The following is a 21,469-nucleotide window of genomic DNA, read 5'->3' on the forward strand; positions in this document are numbered from 1 at the left end:
TTCTAATTGGGATACTTTTTGGATGTTAACCGTTTTTGACCTTTTTAAAAGCTGGGATAAAAATGTTATAAAAAAGTGATAAATGAGCTTGTCAAACATGAAATAATCCTTTTGTTGACCAAAATATAATACAAATCATCATCTTTAACCAAAATGAAATAAATTTCTTAAGTTTACAGCATAAAACGCATTCATTCTAATTGGGGTCATTTTTGACCCCACTCATGGAAGAGTGTAGGTATCGGTAGGTCATGCATCTAAGGGTTAACAACACTGACTCTGAGGTAGATTTAATGCAGCCTTTTTGACACAAAAAACAACAAAAATGACCCGTCAGTTATCTAAATTAACTGCAAATATTAAATCCACATGCATCATTAAAACCGTTTTGTCTCCCAAATACCTCCTTCTTGCACTGCCTCTGTGGATGAACTCAGATTTACAGCTGTGCCATATTCTATTATATCTCTGAACAATTGATTTAACTGGACTCCAAGCTATGTTCAGTGACTTGGAAATGTTCTTGTATCCATTCTCTGACGTGGTTTTCTCACAGTTTCTTGGAGTATTTCTATTTATCTTTCTGAAAAAATAAAGATATAAACTTTAAATATAACGGTTAAATTGAGTAGTTGTCATCACAGAAATGAATGCTGAGACATATAAATTAAAAAAAAATCCTTAATACCAAGAGGGCCTTGTAAACTTCAGTGAAACTTTGGTGACCCCTTGTGGGGGTCAGGACCACCAGTTTGGGAACCAGTGATTTTAATTGCTCTATAGAGATCTGAGACTGTCTTACCAAGAAATAGAAACATAAGACCATACTGTCAGCTACCCAAAAACAACATATAGTTATGTCAGAGTGACAGATACCTGATGTGAAGCTGTGGTGCAGTTGAGATGACGTCTATATAAATGGACAATTTTCCTTATTTGGGGCACGAGAGGTGGAAACAGGCTACAACCCAACATTGGACTTTGCCTAACTTTAGTAGTAGTAGTAGTAGTAGTAGTAGTAGTAGTATTAGTAACTTTAACTCATACCCAGCATTTCTCTGACAGAAACCACAATCTCTCCCAGGACCCTATCAAGTGTTTTTTGTGCCTAACTCTAACCTGACTTTGACCACAGTGTTGTAAAATAAATCATAAGTCAAATCATTATTTTTTACAAAACAGTGGTTTTGTAACGGCTTCAGAAATCACAGCTAAATGTATCTTGTCCTGTTTATTTCTACTGATAGAGGTACTAGACTAGAAAAACACCCCTATGTATCATTCTCTTTTCACTTTGACATAAAAGGGTCTTTTTGTGTTGATCTGTGTAAAAAAGCCACATTTAATCTACTTTAATTCAATGTTATAAAACAAAAAAACATGAAAACTTCCACAGGTGGTGAATACTACTAGGTTGTGTGCTTGTCTTATGAATGTAAAACAATAACTACTTCTATAGGCACCGTAAATGAGAGTCAGCCATGTATAAAATGGCGCTGAATGACATCACAAAGCCGCTCCTTCTCGCAACCCTTCCCTCTCCTCAGCTACCATGCATGGCAACAGCTCGGGTGAGGAAGAGCATGGCTGACCCAGCCCAGAATAAACCAGGTTACTCCTTCAGGGACCTGGGAAAGAGTTGAAGTGGCAGACCTAGTTACTCCCACTCATCCTCTGTCTGTGCAGTGGCTGCTGCTTATCAGGAGTCCAATGGAGAGTGACGAAGATTGAGTATGCATATAGGGTTATGAGGCAACTAAATAATGTCTCATTATTTGCATATTAGGTGCAACATTAATTCAACATTAGTCTTTTTTGCCTGTATATATTTGCCTTTGGCGAGCCTGTAATTACATTTAAATGTGAGAGGAATGAGTTTTCTCAATGTGAGTGCGGCTCTGTATGGCCAAAGGGCAGTAAAAGATAAAAGAGACGCTGAAGAAGAAGAAACATGTAATAGAAAAGACACATCAAAGTTCAAAAGAATGACCATCCAAAAAATATCATCGCATGGTATTCTTTAATGTAATACGAAGCCTCTACGACCCTCCTCTCTGCCTCTGGGTATTTTTCTATCGAGGTGTCAGCAATTTCCTTCTATTAGGCTACATGTAGCTCCCCTCTGTACCAATGCAGTCTGTGTAATTAAAGTCAGTTTTTTATATTCCCTTTTCTTCACTGTATTACCATCTCCTTCTCTGTTCCCTCCAAAACTGGGTTAATATGGAAATAAGGATCTCCAAATTTGCTTCTCTAAGATACAGCAAACCCAAAGATTACCGACTCCCACTCACTATCAGATCTTCCCCTTCTACAGATATCTTTAAAGCCCATCTTTGAACAGTAGTTTAACATTTTTGGCTTATTCAATGTCTTGGAGTATGTTAGATATGAATACTGATATCTCTCTCATGTCTGTACGATACACATATGGCTACAGCTAGGAGCAGATAAGCTTAGCATAGAAACAGCTAACAGATTTCAGACTGTATTACATTTTTATTAATATTATAGTTAAGCTTGTGAAATCCTGGAAATAATTCACAGTGCAACCTAGCTCTGTCCAAAGCAAAAAAAAACCATCCTAACAGCACCTCTAAAGTGCATTAATTAACATCTTATTCAATATTGTTTGTCGAATTTATACAAAAAGATGACGTTATGTGGTTTTACAGAGGGTTATGTGGTATGGTGGAGGATTATTTTTTTAGCCTTTGGACAGAACTTGGCTGACTGTGTCCCGCTAACATAAGCTAAGTGGCTTCTAGGTGTAGCTTCACGTTTAGTGCAGGGTTTAATCCTAGCAATAGGGAAAAAAAGAGCGAACGGTGGCCAAGCCCTTTAACTGCAACGTCATGTAATGCTACTGGGCCCAAAAATACTTCTTCCCATAGACTTACATTTTGGAAGAGGTGTCTGTAAATCAACGGATACATTTTTTTGTATCGCTCTGAAAATGAGTCATGTCGGTATCAGAATTAGCTCCATTCAGTCTGACCATGTTTCGAAAGTCAATAAGAGTCACAAAATTGAATCATTTTATCCTCATTCAAGTTAGCCGGAGGGCTTAACTGGAAGTTATCAGTGGAAGTCTGTGTGAGCATGCTGGGCCCACAGGGCGCACACAGTATGTTTTCATCCAGGTATTTCTTTACAGCAATAAATTACCTTTTTGTTAGCTGCATGCGCCACTGAGCAACTTTCATAGGAATGAACGGTGCCCCGCCTCCCACGTCATATTTAGTTCTCTTTATACATCCATGAGGCAACTGCCTAGGGCGCCATATAATGGGGGGCGCCGATATAACAAGCCAATTTCACTATGTACCAGAACGAGGTGCGGTTAACATGCTCCCAGGATGAAGCTCGCCTAGGGCACCAAATGTGCTGATTTAGCATACAGACATGAATCAATTTTCTCATCTAACTCTTGGCAATAAGGCAAATAGCCATTATGAAGACAGTGCTCTCATACTTTCATCCATAACTTACTGATTTTCATGCATTAATTTATTCATTTTTTGATTGATTTTCATTATTGTTTTAGTGTTTTTATTTCAATCTTTGTGTCCTCTCTATTTGCAAAACATATTGTATTACTGCAATGATTGGTCAATTAATCAATTAATCTGGCATCTTATAAATAAAATGATTAATCAATTCATCCAGATAGTTATTGATAATAAAAAGTTTGAATTTGTAGGACAGGGAAGAGTAATAAAGAAATCAGCTTAAAAACAGACATTTATACAAAATCATCCACACAATCAGGAGCTAATTAACAGCCACAAAACCTCATGTTACCTTTGCTCATTCTCATTCTCATTCTCCTCCTCCTCCTCCTCCTCTGATCAACATATTAATATTCAAACTGTGGTGTTTTCTCCTGTGTGTTACTGAGTGCACTCTCCTATAGGTCACATTATGTTTTGTGTGTACCTCTATTGTCTGTCAGCGAGCAAGTGTTCCCTGTGCTGGCTTCGTCTCTTTATTGATGAAATTGATTTTATGATGAATCCACAGAACGTAAATGAAGTGAGCAAAACTCAGTGAAACAAAACAACAAAATCGAAGCATTTAATCATTATGCTTGAAAGGACAAAACCAAACCTTCACTAGGATAAGGCGTAGTTCCCTGGTACACATGTAAGAGCGATTCCATATCCTGACCCGTTGCTTGCTCTGTCTAAACCTTCCAATATGGGAGAATACATTAACCTTTCATGATGATCCTAGATGCGCTATCAATCCTCTTTAAAATTAAAACCCGCTGTGTGATTGCTGTGCTGAATGAAAAATCCCCCGAAATTTCCCCTCCATTCATTAGGTGACACGTTGTCACGGTAACTGCTGACAAAAACACAGGCATCCTGCATGATAAGATGGTTTTGTGTGAGGTCGTGACCGTTTGTGTTTTGGGGAAAACTCGGCATATAACAGGGAAAACATGCTAACTTCCAGAGTAGTTAGTTAGACGAATACGATGACACAACCGCTGTGATGCATGATTGTATGCTATTGTGTCTCATCTTAGCTGCCAGCTGTTTTAATAATATATATGACTCATATGTCTAAACTTAGCAGGAGCATATGCTCTCCAGTCACCATCTACCTATATATACATCCCTGAATGATTAGAAATAGCCAGGGCAGCATGGAAACCAGGGATGATGTATAATATGAAATAATGATGTGCAGACATGACTGTCTAAGCCTGACTTACCATTGACGCAGAACTCATACGACATGCAGAGCTCGTCTTCAAACAGGCAGCCTGGGGTTAATAGAAGGTGAAATATGAAGAGAAGAGAAGAAGAAGAAGAGACACAAGTAAATATACAGCATAACATATAAGAAGTCCCAATACAACAATTTCAACATGGATTACTTTATTCATGTTTCTTCTGGTAAATGAATTTTGTCTAGTGCTGAAACAGTTAGTAGATTTAACAGTTTAGTTTGATGATCATTTCAAGTCATTTAAAAAAATATATATTCTGGTTTCTTTGGTCACTATTTATTAAAAATATGTTATAGTCTGGAAGATGATTACATCAATTGGAAAAAGAAAAATCTCTTAACATTCTTAAAGGACCAGTTTGTAGAATTTAGTGGCAATAGACTTGGTAGAAATGGAATATAACAGTCATGAGTATGTTTCAATTAGTGTATAATCCCACAAAAATAAGTCTCATTATGTTTTCATTGCCTCAGAAGGAGCCCTTTATATCTAGAGTTGGTCCTCTTTCACAGAGCCCACAATGTTGTAACGCCATGTTCATACAGTAGCCACTAGATGCCACTAAATCCTACACACTTAAGAAGTAGTTCAACATTTTGGGAAGTATTCCCATTCTTGCGAACGGGAGGATCAATACCACTCTCACATTTATATTTCTTGGCTTTAAGCAGTTGCCAAGCAACCAGAACAGTATACAGGAGGTCACGGCTCCCACCCAAGAAATAGTCCCGTACATAACCCCCCTTAACTATTGTAGTTTTTTACACTTCCATTGTTGTATGGATTAAACAAACAAGATAACATGTTAATTGGTGAGTTTTAGAAGTGCTGGTGAGTATATTTTATTATCCCTGGGCTGACACAGACTAGCCGTTTACCTCTGTTTCTGGTCTGTATGCTAAGCAAAAGGGCTGTTAACAAATGAAAGAGTTCTTGCAGAGAGGACCAACACCACTTTCTTATAGTATTTGACTGTTAAGAATAGCTTGTCCATAGATAACAAAATCCACCAATCAGTACCTCTAAACCTCAATAATTAACAGAATATTACATTATTATATTATTGTTTAATCTGTACTAAAGCATAAAAATGTGGGATTTTGTTATCTTCAGATAGAGCCAGGTTTCCCCCTGCTAAGTTAAGCCAACAAGCACAGGAGAGGTATCAATCTTTTCATGAAACTCTCTGAAAGAAAGTGAATTAGCATGTTCCCCAAAATGTTTAACTGTGAATCAGAAATGAGCTGCAGCCTTAATTTAATAATATAAATCAACTTAAAATGGGAGAAGGAGGAAATTGTAAATAGCTCTAGCAAGAACACTTGATGATTCAGGTTACAAAAAAAACATAACAAATGCCTTAATATTGCATATAAATGGAGCTGGAAAACATGAATATGCAAAAGAGGATTAGATGTACATAGAATTGCAGAACAAAATTAGCCCATTGTCAGAAGTTTTTAAATATGTTACTGCTCTATAAAAGTAAAGCTTAGTACTGCATTAACGCTGGCCGCGGGCCTCGCTGCTAATGGCGGAGCCATCAATCATCAATTAGTGCGACGTGTCCTATCCTGTCTCTGACACTAATACCCCAACTCCATGGGCAACATTTCCACATATGAATGTTGTATGAATATTAATGAACTTTAACGCTTGGACTAGGGCTAGGTGTTCCAGACTAATAAATGAACAGATGGCAGAGGCATTATGGGTAGCTGTTCCCTGTGTTCATATTTCACACGTGGGAGTTGCAGCGAGCAGAGGAATGATTGTGTGAAAACCCCTTATTTTCTTTTTGGAAGCTGACTGCAGTGACCCACTCTGTGTCAAAAAGAGCACAGACAATAATACAGATCCAATAAGCTCCTAAAAGTCTTATATTACAGTGTTTTATTACAGAGTTTATGGCATTTGTACTGTTTGCAACACAGAGATAATCTGTAAGCAACTAGGCTATGCCTCAGCCCTCTTCCTTCAAGTCTTTTATCTTTGTTATTTCCCTCCTTCTGCTCATCAGTAGGAGTGAGAGAAATTGGATGCGCCCTTTTGGCCTGGTGGCCTTGATGGACATCAACGAGCAGCTTGTGACCGTGAATAAAGAACAGGCTGAGTAGGAGGAGAGGCCTTCTTCAATAATGAGAAGAGATAGGTGCGGGAAGTCTGTTAATCAATTCACACAGAAAGGGAAGATAATCATGAGAAGAAGTTTTCAGGCATCACTTGTTCCAAGTTTCTTTGATTCAGATCCATCATTAGGATCATTACTAATCTGGGTGAAAACTTGATTATATACAAAATATGCAGCTATTTTGTGTGAGAATTGAAGGCACATTTTATGAAATTACACCTTTTAGAGGTAATGGCTCCCATATGTCAGCAAAATGATTATTTAATGATGTAAAGAGCGAGGCGTTATTATCATTATAGAACTGAAAGGATGTTCAGTTGTCTACAACAAGACAATAAGGCAGAATGTCTTGAACTGAAGAGAAACAACTTGGAAACACCACAAATGGGTATTCCAACAACTCATACCTGCCTATTATGCAGAATACATCTCCTAATATATCATTAATTTTAATGGAAGGATTATGAGGAAGCAGACAGCTATATTTTGTAGGTCAAACTGTTACCACACCTCTAAAGTGCTGTTATAGGTTGAAAACTGTATCTGAACTTCAGTATTTCCTTTTTAATCTCATCTAACTCCTTTGTAAAGTCTTAAAGCTGTAATAATCAATATTTTTCTATCAGCAATCGATTAAATTTCAAAGTGTAATCCGAGCCCACAGATAATTATCACCTGACTCTGCCAGTCTCCTTGGGTTTAAGCGTCTTTCGGCTCATTGTTTTGTATTTGTGGCTCGCAACTTTGTTGGTTCCCTCTCACCACTCTCACTAATCTCATGGTAGCTGTTTTAAGTAAAAAAAGCTTGGATAAACTCACTGCACACTGCCTGCCAAGAATCAAACGGCAGACAAGACAAAGTTAGCAACTAGCTGGTGAACACAGTGAAGTATTTAGCAGCAAAGGCCCACGTATTTCCATCAGAGTTGGTGGAGACCAAAAACAAAGCTGAAAGCATACTGAATGGTGGATTTACGTTCTCCAAGTGAGAAGAAACACAACTTCAGTGTTGCTCCTATTGTGTGTGTAAAGGGGCAATTGTTTTCTCACACGTTAGCCATATCAGCTTTGTAAAGTGATAATATGTCAGTGTTGTGTTGACAGCTTGTTGCGCTGCCCCACAGTGACCCAAATAATCTCTGCATGCTCACTGTAGTATTAGTATGGACAATGCAGCTGAACTAAATAGAAGCAATAAACACAAATATAAAATAAATAAATAAATAAATAGAGACTTTCTTATTTCTTTCAGGGAATGGACTTTAAGGTAATGGCAAAAAAATGGGGTCTTTCTTTTGACAGGCATGCTTGACTTTCCAAAGAAAAATGGTAATAACAAGGCTGTTACCAACAATGATTTAACTGAATTTCAGCTTATTTTCTCGATGAATTGATTTTGGTGTATTTCCTGAAGCTGTAATTACTAACAGTCTCTTTACCTTCTCTGACCCCACAACCTTTAAGTGTGTTTTATTTTCCCTTTGTCCTCACATTTTACCAAGAATTTAGAGTTTGAAGAGGGATGCAAAAATATCTGAGACCAAACTATTATAAACAAAGAGGAGTCACTTGGAGATGGAGGAGCCACACAATCCCTCTTGACCATGCATCTCACCGCTGTGCAATTAGTGTCAGTCCATTCAACTTTACCTCCTCATCACTTCCCTGCTTAATTCATTGGGTTCTCTGGGAGGCCTTGTCAGCTCTCAATATTAATTACAACCTTCCATTTAATGAAGCATCCAGCCGAGCATGGTTTGTCAGACATTGCGTGTCTGCGCGTGTGTGTGTGATAGGCAGGGACATAGGACTGATAACGCCGCACCCCCTTTCTCCGACACCATGCCAGAGATGATTAAAATGGTGCCTTTTAATTAAAATGCAATCACAGTGGATGATGCTGATAACCTCAGGCGGAAAAAAAAGGATGCGACTCATAGCTGAGGAAGAAAGCAGGTGGGGGGAAAAAAGGTGTCCTGGCTATATCTTAATGAAGCATCCTGACAAAAAATGGCCAGAGTCTATTGTAACTCCAGGCGTACAAGATAATTTCACGAACAAAATGACCTTTCCAAAAAAGCGCTACGCTTGCTATTGAGTGACGATGCTCTGTTGCCATATCAACCTCATCACAGATTAGTCTCTGTAGCTCATCAACTAGAAACTGACTGTCAGTCAAGTGGAGCCTCAGTGGGATTCAGAGGATCGACGGAGATGATTTACTTTATTTTTACTTTGTTTATGACTTAAACAAATGCAAATGTTTTATTTTCTGATATTGTAACTTATTTACAAACCTCAAACTGCTTAACATTATCTTTATTTTTTAAAATTTATTTAATTCATGGTTTATAAAACACTACAATGACAATACATGACAATTCATATCATTGTAAATTGAATATTCTTGGCTCTTTTGGATTTCTAGATGCCACGTTGAGCTCAGGGAAATTGTGATCTTTCACAGTATAAACAATTAATTAATCCTTAAAATAATTGCCACGTGAATCAATTATGAAAATAATCATTAACAGCAGCACTACACAGTAGAGAGAACTACAGGTGCTCTAAATGTGCAGAAGCTTCCCCCCTGAAAATAGACACTGTGTGACCTAATTTACGAATACAGTGTGCAAGGAGAATCCAGGAGGTCAGTGGAGGCTGTGAGTCAGTTCACAGTTCTTAAACATATTACAAGATAGTACATGCAATATTTAATAGGTTTTGCGTAAAAGCTCTTCCTGGATCTGATGTTAGCATGCAGAAAAGGGAATTATCTATGTCCTCCACCTCTGTGTAGCAGAGAGACACTGTCCCGTGATTCCCCTCTGCCTGCCTTATTACAACTAACTGCTTTTACAGGCATTGAGTGCCTCTTCTGTATAGGTAAACAAGGAGCAACACACAAATACAAAGTTCACCTTCACAATTCACCTTCAGATAAAAACTCAGCTGGGCATGAAATCAGGAAAGCTCATTTAAGGTCATTTGAAGGAAAGCAATTACATAAGAATGACTGAGAAATTCTCATCAGAAAATAATACAATCAAATTAATTTCCAAACTAATCTTCATCTGTGTCATTATGTGCATTCAAATAAGACAATTATTACAGATCTCTGAGCATGTGTGGAGGAACTGCGTCTCAAGCATTTGGCCGAGACTGAGCTGACCTTGCCGGGAACGTTAAACGTATCCCTACGAGGCCAAACCCAAGGCCGAACAGGAAGTCAGCGATTTGAACGTACGCTTGCCTTCACAGGTGGTTGACCGGTGCCGGGATACCATCTGTGATGTCTGAAGGGCCAAGGAGGATGCTGGGAATCTGGCAGTGAGGACAGCCACTCCCATAGCCTGCTGCAGTTTAGGACATATTTCATTCACTCTCTGGGGCCACCAACATATCTTTTATTATAATTATAGGCTTCAACCAAGGACACCGGACTCATTTTTACTTGCACACACACACACACACACACACACACACACACGAACACCTGTACTGTCAGCCAAAAAAGCCATTTTAGAACAGTGCAGCATGGCAGCAGCAATAAAAGTGCAAGTGAATTGAAAAGAGAGTGTTGGCTGGAGCAGGGACAGCACAGAAGAACATCACCTGCAAGCAAATTAGCATCAGCTTGACACCATGTCCGCAGATTCAAACAGCTTGTGTCATTAAGGCATTCTCTTGCTAAAATTAAAGATGGCTCCAAGCCCCAAGCCTTTCTTTGGAAGGTCTGTTCTTGTCAGAAGCTGCGTGTCACATGTCAGCAATTCAGCTGTGGTGAGTTATCATTATCCACAACATTGTCATACTCCACATGACAAGACTGTGTTAAAACAGTTGTTTGGATAATACTATGACACTCTGTGCATCTATATTTCATGAGCAAACTTTTTTTTTTTTCCTGTGGTGAATCACACTGTGAACAATTTGTTTTTACACCACAAGGGGGCACAAGGGGTGGCTGTGGCTCAGGAAGTAGAGCAGGTCGTCCACTAACCGCAGGGTTGGTGGTTCGACTGCGGCTCTTCCTATCCATGTGTCAAAGTGCCATTAAGCAAGACACTGAACCCCAGGTTGCTCCTGATGGTTAGGTCATGTGTGTGTGAATTAGAGGCAAAAATTGGAAAGCGCTTTGACCGTTAAGATTGAAAGGCGCTATATAAATGTACAAAAATACCATCAGTACAATGTCTCTTTCACATTGGAGAATAAATCTACAGTTATTTAACTACCTAAATAATTAGGCGGAGGTAGGAGGAGGGAGATAAGGGGCTTGGATGTCACTTTGATTGAAGAGGTAACCTGACGTGAAACCACCTGACATCCAGAAGAGTGTAACAAAACACATTTCCCACTGACTTTCAAGAGAATTTCTCTCAAATTCCCAGACAGACAGGTCACTCTCAGTCACTCAGCTGCCAGCTCCAGGCGACAGCAGCCATGAATTAAAGATGGCAGCATCGCTGCGGCAACAGAGGACCCAGAAATAGGCCGGCTTGACCTTTTTCCCTGACCCACACTGAATGATTCAGACATTTGATTTTCTCTCCTCTTCTGAGGTGTGATTGGGTGTTGAAGTGCAGAAACTGAGCAAGTAAAACAGCTAAGAGTCCTCCATCTCATTTGCCGAGGAGTTCACAGTGAACCAACACAACCTGGCCTCAAAGGAAATCTCAGTCATTCAGATGAAGTAAAGGTTTAACTCTTATGAGTACGAGTTGAACCTTGTTCATTTGAAGCAGGTCATCACAGCACTACAGTCTTGGTACTTTCATAGCTCCAAATGAAACTTTTCAGCTGTACCACCTGAGGAGTTGCATTGTACTAAAGGGGATAATATCATGTTTTTGTGACTTCGTAAAACATCGTCACAGTCCCAAAACTTAAGGTCAATGTATGAAAAATGCTTCCTGCAAGTCAACAGTCAGGGCTTCAACCTGCTCTGAAGGCTTTATTTGCGATGTTACCTCTACTTCGTCCTCATGATGACTTCAGATTGTTCATGCATGCCTACAAATGGCCATCAGTTACGCAGCCTTTGTTTTCGTTTTCAGAAACAAACCAGAAAAAGAAGTGAAGTCCTACTGCTACTGCCTGTAGATAAAACGACCTGTTTCAAACAAAGGCTGAACTGAAGGGCTGCATAAAGAGCTGTCATAAGATAAGTAGGGAGTTTTTCCACGCAGATCAAGGCCCAATTTTTGGTATCCACATTTTTCACCCACTTAGACAACCTCTCATCACTAAGAGAAGGGTATTTTTTGTGGCTTCAGTCAGTGAAGGAGATAACACAAATCTATAGGATCAAATCGCACCTGTTTTCATGAAGTATATATATTTTTTATATATGGCTGGTTCATGCTGAATGAGATTTATGGGGGGTTCTTACCATTAAAGTCATCCACCATTGCATGTATAAAGACCTTCTGTTCAGCTGATTAAATCTGTCCAAACTCTAACTGGCACAATTGTTAATCTTCAACCCAATTCTTCCCTCATCCTTTTTTAAAATCTACATAACTGGATGTCTGGAAAAGTATTGACTTTATAGTCTACTGAGATTTTTGTTCAGTATTCAAACAGGAAGACAACTGTCAGCCTATTTCATCAGCGCCCTCAGCTCCATCTTTCAAATATCATCCTTTCCATCCATTTAACCTGGTTCTGTGAGAGGACTTTCCTATCTTCCAATGATCATCTTGGCTCAAAAACATCTAAACCACCTTACCAGTTTTGTCTCTCTCTGCTGTCATTGCCCTCCATCATCCCATCTCCATCCCATCTCAAGGCCTCATCTGTGGCTCCCTTGGGGGAATGGGGGTGGGGGTGGGGGTGGGGGGGTCATTTGGCTGCTATTTATAGGACTCTATCCTTGGACATCCATCTAATCAATGGGGTCAACACCAGTCATCAACTCTATCAAATCAAGCGTCTGCATTCATATTAACTTACTTGATTTAAGTATTTTTCTGACAAATGGTAATCATTTATTAGGGTAAACTAAAGAGTAGTTACAGTACTAAATACATCGTACAAAGGAGGCATTACAGAAAATGATAGAATATTGTGTAGTCTTGGGATAGATTTTGCAGTTACAGAAACCTGCATTAGTTGAGCTTTGTGGACACATTGAGGCAGTGGAACAAATTGAAAATACAGCATTAACATATATACCATATAAAGTTAACATGTTGAATATGTTGCCACAGACAGAGTAATATTAGCATGAATTTCGATTCATGTTTCTGGCCACCTGATGAATATCAGTATCATTTTGAAGTCAAAAATGTGCTCTCCTTTTAGCTTAATGTTGTTTTCCACGAACTCCTGAGGGACAAATCTGTCTGTTAAACTGATAAAAGCTCCTTTATCATGGCCAGCTACTGTCACCAATTGCCGGTCTGCAGTATAGTACTAAGCAGTTAGCATACAGTGGGTTTATGAGTGTGTTTTCTGCTCAAATGTGGTTGATGAAAAAAAGCTAGACTGATTTAAAACAAGATAATGAGCTGAAAGATGCTAAAAAAAACTCCATATAGCCTAGGAGTACTGAACTGCAGAGTTGGGTGATAACTATCTGATGGTTCATCACTACACGCAAGACCTTTCACCTCGGACCCACAGTCATTTGATCCAAAATATTGATTAGTGCAGCTTAAAAAGTTCATTAAAACATGAAGCTGGTGCTCCTCAGTGGTTTAGAGAAGACATTTCTGGAACAGCTTAACCAACTGATGTGATGAAATTGCACCTTTTCAACAAGCCATGCTGAGCTGTTCACCAATTTAATGTTACAGCAGGAAAAAATAAGGGATGGGGAAGGGTCTAGCAGTATTGTCATATAATAATGCTGCAAACATCCTGTTTAATTACAGCTTGGTGTGAGGAGCTGCAAAACAAATAAATGTTGATGGATTACAGCCAAATGTGGTGGAAAAATGTCACAATTGTACCTCACAATAGTCATGTCAATTTGTCAAAATATCCCCCCTTCAGGTTTGCAACTGCATCTAGAAATGTCTCTCACTTGCGTTACCCTTGTCTTGCCTTCGTTTCCCTGCTGCACTGAAAAATGGTTTGGAGTATTAATCAGCATCACCCTAAGACGAAGCAGACACATCACTGCTTTAATCACAGCTGAGATACTATAGATTTATTCCTCTGCTTAACTTGCTTCCTTCAGAATCCTCATTACTGTGTTATTGTCCTCATTATAAATCTTGGCTCTGCAACACAGGGGTCACCTTCAGACTGACCCCTTCACTGACACCATTTAATTTGAACCAGATGAAATGCTTGTGAAAAGGTATAACAAAGCCATCCAATACTTCCTTTTAATACCTGGGGATGTTTTCACACTCTCTGTGTCACAAGGCTCAACAGTTCACATATATGGCGAGGTGAGAAAGTACAATAAGAAGGATGCTCTTTGCACTTTCTCCTTTGAGGCACAGACAAAGATGCAAGTGAGGAAACAGTTTTGCCAACATAGTAGTGTGAATACGTCATATTTTAACACCTCACAAGTCTCAAAAGATTAAAAAGATTCTATTGAAATGTAATTTAATTTTAGAGTGTAAAAGAAGAGCAGTCCTTCACAGTAAATTTGTAACATAACCTTCCTTGCCTCTCTGGTGGCACACTTCCTCCTTGACCTAGAATGTCTTCTGGTTTCACCCTGAACCAAAGCTGCAAAGAGAATAACAAGATGGATTGCCCTGACACGTCTGTTTGACACAATTCTGACTTCCTTCCTCTCAAGAGCCGCTGACATTTCTCAGAGAAGACACAGACGCGCAGCCAGCCGCTTTGCTCCCACTCCCTTGTCTCAATAACCACTCAAAGCCAACACACTCCTCCGAGCATCTGTTGAGTCAAAGAAACATCGCACTCCGCCTGTTATCACACCAGCCGTGGCTACATCCCAAGCCAGGGATATACAGCCTGCTTTGTGTCGTTTTTTTCCTGAAATGCTGTGCTTACACTTTGAAGGCAGCAACTTTGAAATTAACTAAAAAAAAATAAAAAAAACTGCAATGAATGGTTTATCAGTTTGACTTCCTGAACCCCCCAAAACACAATTTCAGCAGCTGTATGTTGGATCGGTGCAGCTCTTCAGTAGTAACTGTTTGCTGTTTATTACTTGGAATCAATAGGCATGTATTTAACAACAGATGATAGTAAAAATCTTAATGTTAGATCCATTAGGCTCATATTGAATCAATGGGCATATATTACATTCAACAACAGATGATCGCAGAAACGCTTAATGTAAGATCAATTATGCTCATATTGAATGCTGCAGCTGTTGAGATTATTAATTTAGAAAAACAGGCTTTCCAAATAACACACCAAATGTTCATTTAGCCATCCTGCACACACAGCCAATGTGCAAAGAAGAAATGTATTGTAGGCTACAATAAAACTTCATCCAATAAATGGTTTGTCATTTACTGGATGAGTTAAAGCCTTTAGTGAATTCTAAAAAGGCTCCATATACAAAGTGTCAATAAAGTCTGAACTGAAGCTGACCCTTAACCAGTTCAGCTGAGATGACTCAGACATCCTGAGAGATCAGAACCTTGACTGAGATTGTGAGACACATCACTGCAGGGTTATATTAGTTTTGGCAGTCCTATTATCCTTGGTTCAATTTTCATTTTAATTATGATTTGGTTTCAGGCGGCAATCACAGGCAGCGTTTTGGAAATGGAGTTTTCATTATTCAGAAAATTTTTTTTTTTTTCAAAATCTAATATGAGCCACTGTGAGGAGTGCAGTGCTGGTGTTGGCTGTGAAAGCATACTGATATGATGTCTAGATTAATGTATTATGTGTTATGACAGCTGATTGAAGGTTTTTAGCAACACTAGCAGCAATGTTGGTGTATTAGTCATTCAGTACAGTGCTTTGATTCAGATATAAATATCTCAAAAACTACTCGAAGGATTGCCATGAAATTTTGTAGAAATGTTTGTGGTCTCTAGAAGATGAATAGCACTGACTTTGGTAATCCCCTGACTTTTCCTCTAGCGCCACCATGAGGTTGGCAATTTTGTTTTTCAGGTAATCATCTCAATTTTTAGATGAATTTGCCATGGAACTTTGGATGAATTGTAACAAGTTTGGTGATCCCTTAAAGCAGCTATAATTGTTAGTTTTTATAACAATAATGTATCAAATGATGTCATTTATAGCGATGAGGATTATCACCTGACTGCAGCTCCCACCAGCTTTATGGAGCTTTATAGTGAGTTCCGGCTCATTGTTTAGCTTTCTAGCCGCAACTTTACTGTTTCAGTTCACTGTCACAGTTCACAGTGTCATTTCTGGCTGAAGCAGGCAGCTGTTTTCAGAGAAAAAGCTCCAAAAACCTGCTGTGCACTACCTGCTCAGCACCAAACAGCAAACAAGCACGGTTGGTAACTATCTGGTGAACATAGTGGAGCATTTAGCTGCTTAAGTGCCAGATATTTCCCTCAGGAGGCGATAGACCAAAACCAGAGCTAAAGGAAAGTGAATGTTGGCATTGTCACTCGGAGCAGCCTCAGAAAGCCTCTAGCTGTCATATACTCCATATTAATGCTGTTGTAATGGCATCAAAAGACAAAATATGAGACTTATTCATGATTTATTTATCTTGGATTAGAAAGAGAGTTGTATTTTCCCTTTTTTATTTCCTTCATTTCATAAAAATGTATTTTAATTTACTTAAAATGGTTGAAAAAGCTCAGTGTAATGTTTTCTGTGAGGTATGTTTGCTCCCAGGATAAACCACGTTTATAATAACTGTTCCCTCGGGAGATCCATGGAGTGTCCTAGCAACGCAGGAAATAATAAGACAACACAAACATACAGAATGAAAACAAACCACTTCCAATGAAGCAAGCTGCGCGGCCTCACATGGATATATATACCATACCCATCCACGCTGTAGTAAATACAGCACATTACAATCCTCCCAGATGATTTACAACCACTATAAGATATTTGATATCACCACTCAGTCCTGATATCTATGGGATGACATAGGCCCATGGCGAAATAGATAGAGCTCAGCAGCCTATGAATCAAATCTAACTTGTCTGGGTATATTAGGCGATGGCTGCTGATAGCCAGCCGTAATGAAAAGATCCAGCAGCACAGCCTCGAAGGAGAATGTCTACATGTACATGCCCGAGATAAGCGACCCCTGACTCATATCTCAGTCCATCAATACATACTGTAACACTCATTTGCTTGGATATAAAGGACCGTTAGCTCTGTAAAATGGACAGAGAGTTCATTGCAAATACAACACAAGGCATTAAAGGTGGATACAACTGATAAGCTGTGATTAACTAGTGATTTTTTTTTCATGCTTTCTCACTTTTTTGAAATGTGAAACTCCTCACTCAGTCTGATCTCCATGTACCTGCTAGATATCTGAAAGCATCGTCAGAATAGGGCTAACGCTTTGGTGTATGTTTGTATTTCATTCAATCTTGCCTTCGTTTTAATATTTCTCTATTTAAGTGATTCAGAGTCTCTTCAGAAAAAGATGCAGAGAATACATTTTTCATGCTAACAAAAAATGACCTTGCGGCTGCAGGACCACTGTCTAGTTAATATGGGATTTTCAGTGGTTGTTATTGGGATGCAGGACACTGGCGAACCACTGCAAACAGAAACGAGATGCTGAGCAGAATCTCAACAAGAGGCATTGTAGCAACACGTGAGCTGATTGTGAGGCAACACAATCAATTTCTGCACATTTTCCACTGATGGGACTTCCCTCAGTAGTCAATGAACTCATTATTCAAATTAAGCTATTCTTGACTGTAAACACGGAATATACCTATCTTCACTCCTAAAATAAAGATTACTTAGGATGTCTGAATCTAAGATGCCAATCCGCAATAAAATCCCAACTTGTTTCTCTTTTAGAAGCCTCCCAGGGTGTCATTTATGATGTAATTAATATACAACAGTGTTGTAAAGTTTGTCAAAAGCCCTCCACTGGTGCCAATAACAACCTTGGATTAACTCTCAAGCATGAATTGCTTGAAGGCAGCGGACTGGAAGCTGAATAGAGAGTCACCTCAATGGAGAAACACAGGAAAAGTACATTATGTTAACCAGTCCATGACCTCTGGCTGTTCTCTGGAAGACCAGAGCCTCATCCTGGAGGAGACCGCTCAGACGTCAAGATGGGATCAAGGTGGCTAAACAGCATGTCTTAGTGTTTTATTGCTGTTTATATCATCCTCTAAGGGCTTGGGTGAATGTAACCCATGCAAGGAAGATGTAAATTACACTATAGAAGAGCTTCTCTTATAAGTAATTGTTATCTGTAATTTTGCTGTTTGTATTCATAAGACCTCATGCTTTAAAAAGTCAAATTCTGTGAACTCATTATGAGGTTGTGCATTAAGTGCTCCAGCAATTTCCATACAGTTGACACTACTTTGTATGAATTTGAAAAGTTAATGTTTTTAGTCTCATGCACAGGATCAAATCTGCACCACTCCTAACATTTTACAGCACTTAATTCTATAATCAGAGCGTGCAGCAGCAGATTAATTTTTTTCAAACCCCGTCTGGATTTCATGTACTCTCAGACGTGGAGGACGCACACACCCACGCACAGCACGCACTCTCTTTCTGTCTCTCCCACACAAACACACCCACCCATATATATATACACACACATATGCACATGCAGTTTATTATACTGCATGTATAGATATATATAGGCAGCCAACATCACCTTGATCCAAAGCTTTCCAATGACACAGCGTAATCCGCAGTGGGACTCATTAAAAACAATAACCATCTCTAACTCCCAGCCACACTCTGACAATGGAGACCTCTTGCACACACAGAGAGAAAAACATACTGAGAATTCAATGAGAAACGCACTCGGCGAATAAGCACAGACTCATTCACAAGTACTCTAAAGCATAAATTAACCAACTTGCAGCAAATGGCAAGTTCCTATATTATTTGTTGCCAATCTAATAACCTGCAAAAGCAAAGACTCATCTAATAAAAGAATAAAATAACTGTGTGCTGGATGGTGTTTACGTACAGATTACACAGTATTTAGAAAAAATAAAAAAAGGATGGACCCTCTCCTGTTCTAAATATACAGAATATGATGCAGTTTCGATGCCTCTATGAATCATCACTGAGCAGGAGTGCCAGCCTTGAGACCTATATATGCGTCTTTGCTCATAATAAAGTTGATTCCGTCATGATGCTCTGGCTGCTGATGCTGGATCGGTGGGTGTGATTAGAGGTGTAAATAGCAGGCGGGCAAAGTGAGGAAACAGTCCGATGAGTCTATAAACATCCTCCAATCTGCGTATTCTGTTTTAACCAAAAGGGACACAAGCAGCCTGATGGCTTCGGTAATATATCATACTTTGGACATGTGCCATGAAAATGACAGTGTAGTGTCTGAGACATGGCTGGAGGAGCAAATCAAGGATAATGAAAATATAAAAATGAAACAGGGATATATGAAAGATGCCCTTTCCTGAGGAGATATGAGATATTATTAAATATTTAACTAGATTTAAAATTGCATGCTCCTTAAGGGGAATTCTCGTGAGCACAGAAGCCACTAAACCCATATGACATTTAGTGCATTATTACAGTTGTGCTTGTATCAAGCTGGCTTGTATTGTTGGCCTTCTTTTTTGTTGTAATTGTTACTCTGTGTTAATTACATGGTTGTGTGTTTTGTTTTTTAAATAAGCCTAGCAGTATCATGCCAAACAAGTCTCACATGTTATCCACTGGGCCTGATAGATTATGTAACATTTCATGTACTGTAGGAGATTTTTTGATTTCAACCTGTCACACCAAACTATTAAACATAAGTTTTGTACATTGCAAGAAAGCTGTGAGTATTTGCAAATGCTACAATATCAGGCTCAATAGAGGCATTTTCTCAACTTTTGCAAATATTATTGGTGATTGATTGGAGCGAGACAAACCGAGACAGTCAGGTGGCTTTAGCACCACGGACAGAGCCTGAAACGCAATAAACCGAAAAAAGCTGAAGCTATTATGAAGAAAAATAATAACAAAACCAGGTCAGCTTACCAAATTTTCTGTCAGCGACGGCAGGTGAGGAGCAGAGGCTGACAGCCAATGCAGAGAAGAGGACGGGACACCACCGTGGATCCATGCCTGGACTGAACTACTAATCCATCGCACACCTACCGCTAAAACAGCATGTTTAATGCCAACTCAGGTGTGAGCTGCTAGGATGAGATGTGACACTAAAGAGGCATGTTGGAGTCGAAGGAGAGGCGAGGAGAAATGCAGCTCAGCGAGAGGAAAAAAAGAAGGTACAAAAGGTATTTTCGCTAAACGGCACACAACATAGAGGTTGTTTCAGCACCACAAACAGCGACCAGCTTCACCGAGGAGCCCCTCCTAAGTTTCTGACGTCAAACACACACATGGTGAGGAGGGACGCGCGCAGCATGCAACAGCGCTTTTGATGGAGGGATGGATGGAGGGAGGGAGAGATAGAAGTATGGGTCGAAGGATGGACAGATGCGTGAATGGATGGTGGGTGGATGGAGAGGAATAAATGGGTGGAGGGCTAGGTGGATGGATGACTGGGTTAAAGGATGGATAGATGGGTGAATGGATGGATGGAGGGAGAAATGTATAAATGGGTGGAGGGATAGATGGATGGATGGATGACTGGGTTAAAGGATGAATAGATGGGTGAATGGGTGGATGGAGGGAGAGATGATGGATGGACGAATGAACGGGTGGAGGGCTAGATAGATGGAGGGAGGGTTCGATGAATGGAGAGATAACATGAGTGAATGGATGTATGGATGTGGGGATAGATGGATGGTGGAAGGGAGGCATTGATGGAGGGATGGATGGATGACTGGGTTAAAGGATGAATAGATGGGTGAATGGGTGGATGGAGGGAGAGATGATGAATGGATGAATGAATGGGTGGAGGGCTAGATAGATGGAGGGAGGGTTTGATGAATGGAGAGATAACATGGGTGAATGGATGTATGGATGTGGGGATAGATTGATGGTGGGAAGGAGGCACTGATGGAGGGATGGATGGATGTATGGGTGGATGGATAGATGGGTGAATGGATGGATGGACAAAAATGAATAGGTGGAGGGATAGATGGATGGATGACTGGGTGAAAGAATTGATAGATGGATGAATGGATGGTAGATGGAAGGAGAGAAAGATGGACAGATGGAAGAATGGGTGGAAGGATGGATGGATGAGAAAGAACTACTGAATAAAGACAACATGAAAAGTGATAAAGCAAAAAGATAAAAAAACACTTTTCCAAATTTAGATTAATGAGCGACACATCGAAGCAAAAGGACATTTAATAAATATATGACTGATACCATTAGCCACAAAAATACATAAATCATTATAAAGTCTCAATAAACTCATAACTGCCCCTTTAAAACTATTGAATTGATTTTTAGAGTGCAAGTGCCTCCAAGCCAATGCCTTCACAAAAAAGAAACCAAAAAAAAAAAGACTAATTGTAGTAAAAGTTAAAATAAGAATAGCAATCCATCTAAACATTTGGAGATAA

General features: G+C 39.4%; 1 protein-coding gene across 1 annotated transcript in view; it reads right to left on the minus strand.

The window, feature by feature from the left end:
• ptprn2 (protein tyrosine phosphatase receptor type N2) overlaps nt 1-20,055 on the minus strand; it is a 124,071-nt gene extending 104,016 nt beyond the window's left edge. Inside the window, exons 1-2 of the mRNA XM_062441614.1 lie at nt 19,971-20,055; nt 4,724-4,774 (exon numbers count right to left, since the gene is read on the minus strand). Of these exons, the coding sequence (XP_062297598.1) occupies nt 4,724-4,774; nt 19,971-20,055 (136 nt within the window). The remainder of the gene's footprint in view (nt 1-4,723; nt 4,775-19,970) is intronic.
• Between the last annotated feature and the right edge of the window lie 1,414 nt (nt 20,056-21,469).

This window comes from Scomber scombrus, chromosome 20 (genome assembly GCF_963691925.1).
Source record: "Scomber scombrus chromosome 20, fScoSco1.1, whole genome shotgun sequence".
Taxonomy (NCBI): domain Eukaryota; kingdom Metazoa; phylum Chordata; class Actinopteri; order Scombriformes; family Scombridae; genus Scomber; species Scomber scombrus.